Source organism: Aspergillus heteromorphus (assembly GCF_003184545.1).
Source record: "Aspergillus heteromorphus CBS 117.55 chromosome Unknown BO70scaffold_44, whole genome shotgun sequence".
NCBI lineage: Eukaryota > Fungi > Ascomycota > Eurotiomycetes > Eurotiales > Aspergillaceae > Aspergillus > Aspergillus heteromorphus.
In genome coordinates this window covers 21,454-32,472 of record NW_020290449.1, presented here as the reverse complement: position 1 = coordinate 32,472, position 11,019 = coordinate 21,454, and the positions used below count along the sequence as shown (strand labels likewise).

The following is an 11,019-nucleotide window of genomic DNA, read 5'->3' as shown; positions in this document are numbered from 1 at the left end:
AACGGAATCCTCCAAATTGCAACAAATATGTGAATCGCTCAAGAGAAGTCACGAACAGGAACTGAACGCCCTGAAGGAGCAGCAGCGACACTCACACAACGAGGTGCTGAAGCAACACGGCGAACAGCTGCGAGCTATTGACCGGCAGCTGAAAGATACATCGGCCGACCATGAGAGGAAGAGCCTTCGGGTCAAGGAGCACCATGAAGCCGAGGTGGCTGACCTGCACAAGAGGATCCGGTCCCTGGAGTCGGATCTTGCTCGCGTCAGAGAACAGTACTCTGTCGAGGCTACTGGGTTGAAGACAACCATTCAAGCACTGAAGTCCGAAGCCGAGAAGATCAAGGGACAGCATGTGGCTGAAGTTTTGGATCTCAACAGCACGATCCAGAACTTCCAGGCGGAATTGCATACGGGCAAGACGCAACATGCGGCCGAGGTCGCCGAGTTGACCAACACGATTCAGAAATTGCAATCGGAACTTGATGCAAGCAACGGGCGGCATGAAACCGAGGTTTCTAACTTGAACAAGATGATTCAAAAGTTTCAGTCGGACCTTGAAGCAAGCCAAGAGCAGAATGCAAGTGAAGTGTCTGGCTTGAACAATACGATTGAAAAGCTACAATCAGACCTTGAGGCAAGCCAGGGACAGAATGCAAGTCAAGTAGCTGACTTGAACAAGACGATTAAAGAACTACGATCGGATCTTGAGGCAAGCCAGGGACAGAACGCAAGCCAAGCATCTGATCTGAACAAGACGATCGAAAAGTTACAGTCGGATCTTGAGGCAAGCCAGGAACAGAATGCCACCGAGGTCTCTGACCTGAAGGAGGCGAATGAAAAGCTACAGTCGGATCTTCAAGCCAGCCAGGGCCAGAATGCCACCGAGGTCTCTGACCTGAACAAGACTATTGAAAAACTTCAGTCAGAACTTGAAGCAGGCCAAGGTCAGAATGCCACCGAGGTCTCTGATCTCAACAAGACTATCGAAAAGCTTCAGGCGGAACTTACTGCCAACCAAGGGCAAAGTACCGCTGAAGTCTCTGATCTCAACAAGAAAATTGAAAAGCTTCAAGCAGAACTTGATGCCAATCAAGGGCAAAGTTCCAGTGAAGTCTCTGATCTCAACAAGACGATCGAAAAGCTTCGGGCGGAACTTGATACCAACCAAGGGCAAAGTACCACTGAAGTCTCTGATCTGAAGGCAACAATTGAGAAACTTCAATCCCAACTCGATACAAACCAAGGGCAAAGTACTACTGAAGTCTCTGACCTGAAGGAAACCATCGAGAAACTCCAATCCGAACTCGATGAGAGCAAAACGAAGCATACAACGGAAGTATCCAGCCTCAAGGAATCCATCCAGACTCTGGAGTCCGACATGGATGCCGCCAAGCAGCAACGCGAGACGGAGGTTGCTGGGCTCAAATCTACAAACCAGGCGCTGCAATCCGAGCTGGATACCGCTCAAGAGAAATCTACGCAAGACCTACAATCCACCCGGGATGAATACTCCGCCAAGTATGCGACGCTGGAGGAGCGAGCCGACAAGGCTGAAGGCGATGTAGGAAAGGCAGAGGCAGAGGCCCGCAAGTCTGCCCAGGCTCTGGATGAGCTACGCAAGGAACTTGAGAAGCTCAAGGCCGAGGTCAATGCGAAGGAAGAAGCTCGCCAGTCGGCGCAATCCGAGTTGGAGGATCTGCTGATCGTGTTCGGGGATCTCGAGGCTAAGAGAGACCAAGACAAGGTAAGTTCATTGCCCCTGCTGTTATCAGGCAGATGACTCATAGTATCCCGCAGCAACGCTTGAAGGATCTCGGACAAGAGGTCTCCGACGATGACGATGATGAGGACGACGACGACGATGAAGACGAGGACGACGAGGAGGAAGCCTGAAGAGTATCAGAGTATCAGAGTATCAAAACTGATGGTTCTGGTCGAATGTAGAAACCATCCGTGAACCCCTTGGATATATTCCTACCCTCCCCCATAGACACAATGAAGTCACCGACTCTTGGTTACCAAGACATTCCGGGTTGAGTCAGAGGCATCTGGCGTGTAAGCAGTATAAGGAGAGTACCGTAGTTATAACAGACAAAAGTAGTACGCCCAGGCGGTCAGCAGGGGCGAGCTGTGATTGGCCAGGACGGGTAAAAAAACCCAGTAATGGGCGGGGTGACTCACGGTGCGGTTCTGCCGTGCGGTTCTCGAAATCTACTTACTTAGTCTTACCCCGCGGCCATCCTCGCTGGAAGATCGCTCCCCCTCGACAGACAGAACTTCCCTCCCTGGCGACCCCCTCTCGCCCCCTGCCCGTCATGTCCATTGATTTTCCCCACGAGGAGGAGGTCATCCTCCAGCGGTGGAGGGAGATCGACGCCTTCCGGAGGCAGGTCGAGCTCTCCGAAGGCCGCAAACCTTACACCTTCTACGATGGCCCTCCCTTCGCGACCGGTCTGCCTCACTACGGTCACCTGCTGGCCTCCACTATCAAGGATATCATTCCCCGCTACTGGTCCATGAAGGGCCACTATGTCGAGCGTCGCTTTGGCTGGGATACCCACGGTGTCCCCATCGAGTACGAGATCGACAAGAAGCTGGGCATGTCGGGCCTGGAGGCTGTCCAGAAGATCGGAATTGAGAAGTACAACGAGGAGTGCAGGGCCATTGTCATGAGATTCGCGTCCGAGTGGCGCCAGACTATCGAGAGACTTGGTCGTTGGATTGACTTCGACAATGACTACAAGGTGGGTTTAATCCCCGCTATCACAATCCGACATAATATATCGGGGTGCACGCCGCAATGGCTTTGTTTTCTCTCTTCCGTGTTTCTTCGCCTAGCGAAAAAAAAAATGCTGACTCGGCCATAGACCATGAACATGGGCTTCATGGAATCGGTGTGGTGGGTTTTCAAGCAGCTCTTCGACAAGGACCTGGTCTACAGAGGTTACCGTGTGATGCCGTACTCGACCGCCCTCAACACCCCTCTCAGTAACTTCGAGGCTCAGCAGAACTACAAGGACGTCCAGGACCCCGCAGTCGTCGTCACATTCCCCCTGCTGGACGACCCGGAGACCAGCCTGCTTGCGTGGACGACCACTCCCTGGACCCTGCCTTCGAACGTCGCGCTCGCGGTCAACCCCACCTTCGAATACATCAAGATCCTCGACGAGGCCTCGGGCAAGCACTACGTTCTCCTCGAGTCTCTGCTCCGGACACTGTACAAGGACCCCAAGAAGGCCAAGTTCAAGATTGTTGACCGGTTCAAGGGTGCTACCATGAAAGATTGGAAGTACCAGCCTCTCTTCGACTACTTCTACGAGGAGTTCAAGGATTACGGCTTCCGGGTGCTGAACGCCGACTATGTCACCGCTGAAGATGGTACCGGTATTGTCCACCAGTCTCCCGCCTTCGGTGAGGAGGATTACAGAGTTGCCATGGAGGGAGGCGTCATCAGCGAGACTCGCTACCCCCCCAACCCGGTCGATGACCATGGATGCTACACTGCTGAGGTGAAGGATTTCGAGGGTCAGCACGTCAAGGCCGCCGACAGGGCCATCATCAAGCACCTGAAGGCCGCTGGTCGCCTGATCGTCGACAGCCAGATTACTCACAGTTACCCCTTCTGCTGGCGTTCCGACACCCCCCTGATCTACCGGGCTGTGCCGGCGTGGTTCGTCAAGATCGGGCCCATCATCCCTCAGATGCTCGAGGGCATTGATGACTCCCACTGGGTGCCTAGCTTCGTCAAGGAAAGACGATTCTCCAGCTGGATCCAGAACGCCCGCGACTGGAACATCTCGAGAAACCGCTTCTGGGGTACCCCGCTTCCCCTGTGGGTCAGCGATGACTTCAAGGAGGTTGTGGCTGTTGGCAGTGCCGAGGAGCTCAAGCAGCTCAGCGGTTACGAGGGAGAGCTCTTGGACCTCCACCGCGACAAGGTTGATCACATCACTATCCCCAGCAAGCAGGGCAAGGGTGTCCTCCGCCGTGTCAGCGAGGTGTTCGATTGCTGGTTCGAGTCGGGCAGCATGCCCTACGCTTCTCAGCACTACCCCTTCGAGAACAAGGATCAGTTCGAGAACAGCTTCCCCGGTGACTTCATTGCCGAGGGTCTGGACCAGACGCGTGGTTGGTTCTACACTCTGACCGTGCTGGGCACTCACCTCTTCGGCAAGCTTCCCTTCAAGAACTGTGTCGTCAACGGAATTGTCCTGGCGGAAGATGGTAAGAAGATGTCCAAGAGACTGAAGAACTACCCCGACCCGTCTCTGGTCATGGACCGGTATGGTTCGGATGCCCTCCGTCTCTACTTGATCAACTCCCCGGTTGTGCGTGCGGAGCCGCTCCGCTTCAAGGAGTCGGGTGTCAAGGAGATCATCGCCAAGGTCCTCCTGCCCCTCTGGAACAGCTACAAGTTCTTTGAGGGCCAGGCGGCCCTGTTCAAGAAGACCCAGGGCTACGAGTTCGCCTGGGACCCGAAGGCGGAGGCCACCAACACGAACGTTATGGACCGCTGGATCTTGGCCAGTTGCCAGAGTCTGCTCAAGTTCGTGAACGAGGAGATGGCCGGATACCGTCTGTACACGGTTGTTCCCCGTCTGCTTGAGTTGATTGACAACACCACCAACTGGTACATTCGATTCAACCGCAGACGTCTGAAGGGTGAGAACGGTGTGGATGACACCCTGCACGCCCTGAACACCCTCTTCGAGGTTATCTACACTCTGGTCAGAGGTCTGGCTCCGTTCACACCGTTCATCACCGACACCATCTACCTGAGACTCCTTCCCCACATCCCCGAGGCGCTCCGCAGCGAGGACAGCCGGAGTGTTCACTTCCTGTCCTTCCCTGAGGTCCGGGAGGAGCTCTTTGACGAGGTCGTCGAGCGCCGGGTGACGCGCATGCAGAAGGTCATTGACATGGCCCGTATCTCCCGTGAGCGCCGGAACATCGGACTGAAGACCCCCTTGAAGACTCTCGTCGTGATCCACCAGGATCAGCAGTACCTGGACGATGTCAAGTCTCTGCAGAGCTACATCCTGGAGGAGCTGAACATTCTGGAGCTTGTCCTGTCCTCCGACGAGGTCAAGTACAATGTCCAGTACAGCGTGAACGCCGACTGGCCCACGCTCGGCAAGAAGCTGAAGAAGGAAGTGCAGAAGGTCAAGAAGGCCCTGCCCTCCCTGACCAGCGATGACGTCAAGCGGTTCGTCGCTGACAAGAAGATGCTCGTGGACGGCATTGAGCTTGTGGAGGGCGATCTGGTCGTCAAGCGTGGCCTCAAGGAGGACCCGGCGTCCGAGAACATGGAGCCCAACACGGACAGCGACCTGCTGACCATCCTGGACGCCAACCTGTACCCCGAGTTGGCCGAGCAAGGGTTGGGCCGCGAGATCATCAACCGTCTGCAGCGCCTGCGCAAGAAGGCGGGCCTGATCCCCACGGACGACGTGAAGATGGAGTACGTCGTGCTCTCCGACCCCGACAACATCGGTCTGGGCCAGGCGTTCGAGACGCAGTCCAAGGCCATCGAGAAGGTTGTGCGCAGACCGCTCGAGCAGTACGTGCTGGTGGACGGCAAGCTCCCGGCGGGCGACGAGGCGGAGATGATCATCCAGGAGGAGCAAGAAGTACAAAAGGCGACCTTCCTGCTGCGGTTGCTCAAGCTGTAGACGGCGATTCGGCCGGAAGCCAAAAGAACGCGAATGATAGTCGTTTAGATCATACAATTCCCAAGACGTGCATTTCTCTATTTTTTTTTTCCCAGATGAAATTATACAAGGGTTTGAACTGTCTGTATGTAAATATAAATAGTAAAGAATGAGTGAGTCCCTGGACCGCCATGCATGCTTAACCCCCCCCTTCCCCCATGCGCCTAAACCGAGTGTCACGGTGGCTCTCCACCATTAAGCCTTCTTCGAGGCCGCCTGGTTGGAGTCATGTTAGCTGGCCGTGCTTTCTGGCCCGTGGATGGCAGGGGCCCTACTAGAAAGCAATCCTTGAGCCTGAGGAACTCCTTGGCGCACATGTCCTTCTGCACCGCATTGTAGTCCGCCACCACGCATTTGCCATACGCGGCCGCCTGGACGGGCGTGGGTCAGTTGGGGGGGGGGTTTGATTCAGATGGGTTCGGGACAGAGGCGCATACCTCTGTCGAGCACTTGGCGGTGGCCCTGGCGAACTTCTCGACGGGTCTGATGCGAGTGGAGGGCATATTGTAATCGCACACTTGTACGAGGTCAGAGGTGTACTAACAAACTAGATACTCGCTCTAATACTCCGAGGAAAGTAAGTTGGTTAGTCGGTCAAATCCCGCGGCTTACCTAAGCACCACCCCCACGTGACCCGCGCATTCCATCGGCCGGCGCGACACGAGAGCAAAAACAATCTCTCCGCCGCCCCTCGAAGTCAATGAACCTGTCGCCGGCCGTGCCATTGGGTCTGCAGGTCCATCAGGGATCTTTCGCGTGCTGTCCTCGACGCTCCCCATCGCGCACTGTGGGATCCGACCTCGTCTCGCAACCGTGGGCCTCGCAATGGTTGATTTCGTTTCCCGCCTCCATGACCCATATGCGAAGAACGCGCCCTAGGTCGCGGACAGTTCGATGCCTCCCGTTCCCCTCCAGCGAAGAGCGTTGTCCCACGAAGACCCCTCGCTTTCTGATGAAGGTAGGCCGCCTCACATGCCCCTTACTTTCCCCCCTCGTCCTCGCTCATGGGCCACCTTCCCCCGACTAACCCTCGTCTCGTGGTGACGCAGATGTCGGCCTCCTCTTCCAAGTCATCACCCGCGCCGAGCGGGACCCCGAAGTCGACCGCCTCCCCTACCGAGTGCTGTTCGACGCCTACGATGAGGTTATCGCCGAGCATGGCGTCGACGCGGATCCAGGTTACGCCTGCATGCGCTTCTTGCTCAAGATGGGAAGCAAAGCTGCCGTAGGGGATTCGCTCTTTGAGAAGTTCGAGAACTTGCTGGAGCGCATGGGCATTGTCATCGAGTTTGGCGACGATAGTGCTGGATATGACGATACGACGTTTGCCGACAGTGTGCCTTCGATCGATAGCAAACTCAGACGACGGGCTCGCGAGACTCCAGACGACACCACGGCAGCGCGGCCCCAGACCCAGACGCCCCTGCGGAGACGAGCCTCGTTCAACTCCATGTACGATGTCGGGGACGATCCCACCCAGAGGAGCTTCATCAATCGTCCCAGCTCGCGATCATCCATGTCGCGACTGCAGACCGGGAAGCCCGAGTATCCGTTCGCGAAACCGTCGCCCTTCCCGAAGCGTGCGAGAGGCTCGGAGTCTCCGGACAGAACCCAGTTGATCGCGCAGTTTATTGACGTAGGCCGCCGGCTGATGAGCCGGATGGACCTTCTAGCTGCGAATCCATCGTCTGCTCACGTGCCAGCTCCGGCCGAGAACCCTCTTCCGAACGGACTATATGCCCGGTCTGCTGTGGACCGAGATCGTTCGGAGCGGATAGCCGAAACCTCGCGCGCTCGACGCCCCAAGGCGTCTTCGCATGGCTCCGACGAAGAGGGCGAACGGTCGTCCGTGTCCTCTCAGGCAGGTGCCGACAATCCCATCGAACGGCCCGAGCTCCCCCCCGAAATGCTATATAGACCACCCCTTTCGGATTTGCTGCGGGATGCCTCGACTTTCAACATGTACCGCCAACGAGCGATCAACCGTCGAGTTCTCACTCAGTGGTTGAAGAAGGCGATCCAAGGCAGACAGAGCAATCGGAATATGGAGACTGTCGCCATCAACCGAGACAGACACACGCTGCTGCGTCAGGCGTTTGAGACGTGGCATAGAATCATCCAGGATAAGCGCCAGGCGGCACGGACGGAGAGATTCTTCAAACACCTGGAAGAGCGCGCTGGACGGGCTCGGGATCTCTACCTCCTTACCAAGGCGTTCTCGCACTGGGCGCAGCTCACATCCGAAGAAATCGCACGAACGTCGGCCGCCCGGCGTCATGTTCTCAGCGTCAAGTATTTCAACGCTTGGCGCGAGATCACCGCGGTTAATGAATTGAAAGCCCAACGCTTCGCCTTACGAAGGCCCTTCATCACCTGGGTGAAAAGGACCAGGCAGATTAAGGAGGATGAGGCGAAGGCGGTTGTTCTCGATGCCCAGAAGGCAGAGAGGTCGAAGAACACATTCTACTGGCAATGGTTCTGGAGCTTTTGCGAACAGCGTGCCCCGCAATGGTACGATCATTGCTTGAAGAGACGCTCTCTTTTGTATTGGCTGCGCAAGTTCCGGACGAATCGAGAGTGCATGCATGAGATTGATGTCAGGAATAAGCAGATCGCCGTGGCCTCGGTGTGGCAGGCTTGGGTGCAGAGAACCCGGGATGTTGTGGTGGTTGAGCAGCAGGTTGTTTCGACAGAGCGTCGGCAGCTTCTGCAGGGAATGCTTGGAGAATGGAGGCTACAGGCTCACCTCGCTCCGGCTGCCTCCCACGTTTCCAGTACCGTGGACCGGCATATCCTCCAAGCGGCGTACACGCAATGGGTGAGGCGTCTTCAGATGTTGAAACAGGCACGGGAATTGGACCGACAGAGGATTATCCGCAACGCCTGGACTAACTGGAATGATTTGCTTCGCTGCCGGGCTCTCCATGCACGAATCGAGGAACGCCTGAAGTTGGAAGCCATGTATAAATGGATTCTGGCTGAACGATACCGTCTGATGCAGCGCATCAGGGAGCAACGGATCAAACGCGAGGTGTTCTCCGCTTTTGTGACGAATGTCCGTGGGACCTACTCTCAACTCCTCGACCGCGCGGAGGTCTTTGAATCTCAACGGAATGACGACTTGCTGCGGGCGAAGCTGGACCGGTGGCGGGACCAGCTGGCATTGCAACGCGAACGGGAGATCATTGCCAACGAGTTCTACTTCCCCCGCCTGGCAGAAGAATCGCTCGTGGCCTGGCGCTCTAAGCACCAGCACGTGGTCCAAATCGAGGGCTGGGCCCAGAATGCCCGGTTCTACTTCCTCGCCACCAAATTCACCAAGAAATGGCGCGTGGCCACCGTGGAATCTGTGAAACGACGTCGACAGGATGCCTATGCGCGGACTCGGCGGAAGGCGAAGATCAACCTTGCGACCAAGGCCCTGGCATCTTGGTACTCGAGGGCTCAGTATATAGCCGACATGGACCAGCAGGCGATGCAGATATCGCGCGAGAAAACCCTGAGCATCTCCTTCGAGCTCCTGGGTCGATGGCATGACAAGACGATGGACCGGATCCAGGACTGCGATGATGCCGATAACCATTACGCGCGCCAGATCGTCAACGAGCATATGGTCCGCTGGGCCGAGGCCCTGGTCGAGTGCCAGCGGCAGGAGGAGCAGGCCGACGGCGTCAATCGCCTACGAGTTCTCGTCCAAGCCAACGTCAACCTCCGGAAACTCAGCTTCCGAGTCTTCCAGGTCAAGAGCAGCGCCGAGACAGCGGAAGCCATGAAGGAGCGCAACCTGAGGAAGCATTCCCGCGGGATGTTCCGCAACTGGCTGGACAAAGCCCGTCTGAAGCTCGAGTCTCGCGATGCTCCAGGGCCGCTCGTCAGTCCGACGAAACACTACGATGGAACCTCCGCACCCGACCCAAGCCAGCAGCGCATCTTCGACCCCTGGTATCAAGCCGCGACCCCGTCCTTCAGACCCAGTCTCAATGAGGTGGCAGATTCAGAGCCCCCAGCTCGTTCGACCACCCCGCTCGCCACACCCAACTTCCTCGCCTCCCCGTCCAGACGAGCCGCCCGAGCTCGCGCTCTGGTCCAGACCTCCACCACCCCGGCCACGCCCCTGTATACCCCTTTCGCCAGTCGACTGCTGCGCGCAGGCGCCATCCTCCCCCCAACCGCGTCAAGCAGACGTCGCGCCGGACGGGGAAGTTCCCTCGGCACGAGCGTTCGGTTCGTCGATGAGGAGCCCGAGTCGCCGACAGACGGGAGGAAGTCGGCTGGTCGACGACCGTGACCGTGACCGTGACCGTGGCCGTCATCTCATACTATGGCCTGCTTATAGTATGGTATGGTCAGGTTCTGCCACGACTGTATATGACTCTCGCATGTACATTTTTGATGTTTGATGTTTCTTTTGTTGGTTTGTTTGTTTGTGACCTTTTGGATGTGCCGCTTTGGTGATACCCGTTTGCGTCGTAGGTCGGTCAGTCAGTCAGACTTCTGTAGACCATTTTTGTTGTTGTTGTTGGTGGTGGTGGTGGTGGTGGATTGGATTGGATTGGATATATGCTTTGTTGGGTCGGGGCTGGGTTGGGTTGTATTGGGTTATCTTAATGATGATGAATGGGAGTTGTTGGACATTCTTGATTGTGATTGTGATTGTGATTGTAATTGTAATTGTGTATGTCATTGGGATTTGGATGGGGCTGGCATGGGGAGACTCATCTCATCCTGGTTAGATAGGGCATGTCATGTCATGTCATGACATGATGGATGGATGGGTAGAAATTATTGTTATTGATTACCACTACCTTTTGTGGATAGCCTTATAGTCGAGTGATCTCAGCCTTGTATGTATGCTACGACTGACAACTTGGGTGTATACCCTGGTTGGACTCTGGAATGACTACGGTACTTAAGATAGGGTTAGCTTGTCTCAAATGCGCTGGCCGCCACGATGTGAACCCGTCCTCATGCAGTCCGAACCCCGTCCAGGCTCCGTAGTGCGATATCCCTCGAATGTTTTGGATCAAATAGGTGACTGTGTTGAAGCTGATAAATCCAAGGTCCACTCCTGTTGATAGACCATCGTGGTTCATTGTATAGGTATAGGAGTGGCCACCAGGTCGGGATTCGACTTTGAAAACGTGAACTTGATGGGCCGTGGATGAAAAGGCAAACAGTGCCCTGCCCCCATGGCCCCGGCGCCATTTCCTACCACCGCTATCCTTTTGTCAGATGTAGAAGAGGGCATTCTATCGCAGTGCTGTCAGCTGTCATGATTGACCCCATCACTCGGTGGGTTTATGCC

The 11,019-nt window shown here is 56.1% G+C and overlaps 4 protein-coding genes across 4 annotated transcripts; 2 read left to right on the top strand and 2 right to left on the bottom strand.

Annotated features, from left to right (window-relative positions):
• The first annotated feature begins 2,257 nt into the window (after positions 1 to 2,257).
• BO70DRAFT_324104 (isoleucine--tRNA ligase ILS1) lies at positions 2,258 to 5,762 on the top strand. The gene is made up of 2 exons (XM_025540607.1): positions 2,258 to 2,747; positions 2,871 to 5,762. The coding sequence occupies exons 1-2, from the start codon at positions 2,319 to 2,321 to the stop codon at positions 5,673 to 5,675; spliced, it is 3,234 nt and encodes a 1,077-aa protein (XP_025394792.1). The 5' UTR covers positions 2,258 to 2,318; the 3' UTR covers positions 5,676 to 5,762.
• An 80-nt stretch (positions 5,763 to 5,842) lies between these two features.
• Positions 5,843 to 6,241, bottom strand: BO70DRAFT_366483 (uncharacterized protein). The gene is made up of 2 exons (XM_025544344.1): positions 6,152 to 6,241; positions 5,843 to 6,085 (listed from the first exon to the last, which is right to left on the bottom strand). Exons 1-2 carry the CDS (start codon positions 6,215 to 6,217, stop codon positions 5,891 to 5,893), a joined length of 261 nt encoding a protein of 86 aa, XP_025394791.1. The 5' UTR covers positions 6,218 to 6,241; the 3' UTR covers positions 5,843 to 5,890.
• Positions 6,242 to 6,608: 367 nt separating this feature from the next.
• Positions 6,609 to 10,272, top strand: BO70DRAFT_345778 (Sfi1 family protein; the record flags this gene model as incomplete). Its single annotated transcript, XM_025541511.1, has 2 exons — positions 6,609 to 6,672; positions 6,764 to 10,272. 2 exons carry the CDS (start codon positions 6,609 to 6,611, stop codon positions 10,000 to 10,002), a joined length of 3,303 nt encoding a protein of 1,100 aa, XP_025394790.1. The 3' UTR covers positions 10,003 to 10,272.
• A 272-nt stretch (positions 10,273 to 10,544) lies between these two features.
• On the bottom strand, positions 10,545 to 10,874 carry BO70DRAFT_366481 (uncharacterized protein). The gene has a single exon (XM_025544343.1). It carries the CDS (start codon positions 10,805 to 10,807, stop codon positions 10,568 to 10,570), a length of 240 nt encoding a protein of 79 aa, XP_025394789.1. The 5' UTR covers positions 10,808 to 10,874; the 3' UTR covers positions 10,545 to 10,567.
• Between the last annotated feature and the right edge of the window lie 145 nt (positions 10,875 to 11,019).

Excerpts from the sequence above, each read along its gene's own strand:
- BO70DRAFT_324104 (XM_025540607.1), top strand. The coding sequence starts at position 2,319 with ATGTCCATTGATTTTCCCCACGAGGAGGAGGTCATCCTCCAGCGGTGG. Across the intron at positions 2,748-2,870 it reads ACTTCGACAATGACTACAAG|ACCATGAACATGGGCTTCAT; the intron begins GTGGGTTTAATC and ends ACTCGGCCATAG.
- BO70DRAFT_366483 (XM_025544344.1), bottom strand. The coding sequence starts at position 6,217 with ATGCCCTCCACTCGCATCAGACCCGTCGAGAAGTTCGCCAGGGCCACC. Across the intron at positions 6,086-6,151 it reads CCGCCAAGTGCTCGACAGAG|GCGGCCGCGTATGGCAAATG; the intron begins GTATGCGCCTCT and ends ACGCCCGTCCAG.
- BO70DRAFT_366481 (XM_025544343.1), bottom strand. The coding sequence starts at position 10,807 with ATGAACCACGATGGTCTATCAACAGGAGTGGACCTTGGATTTATCAGC.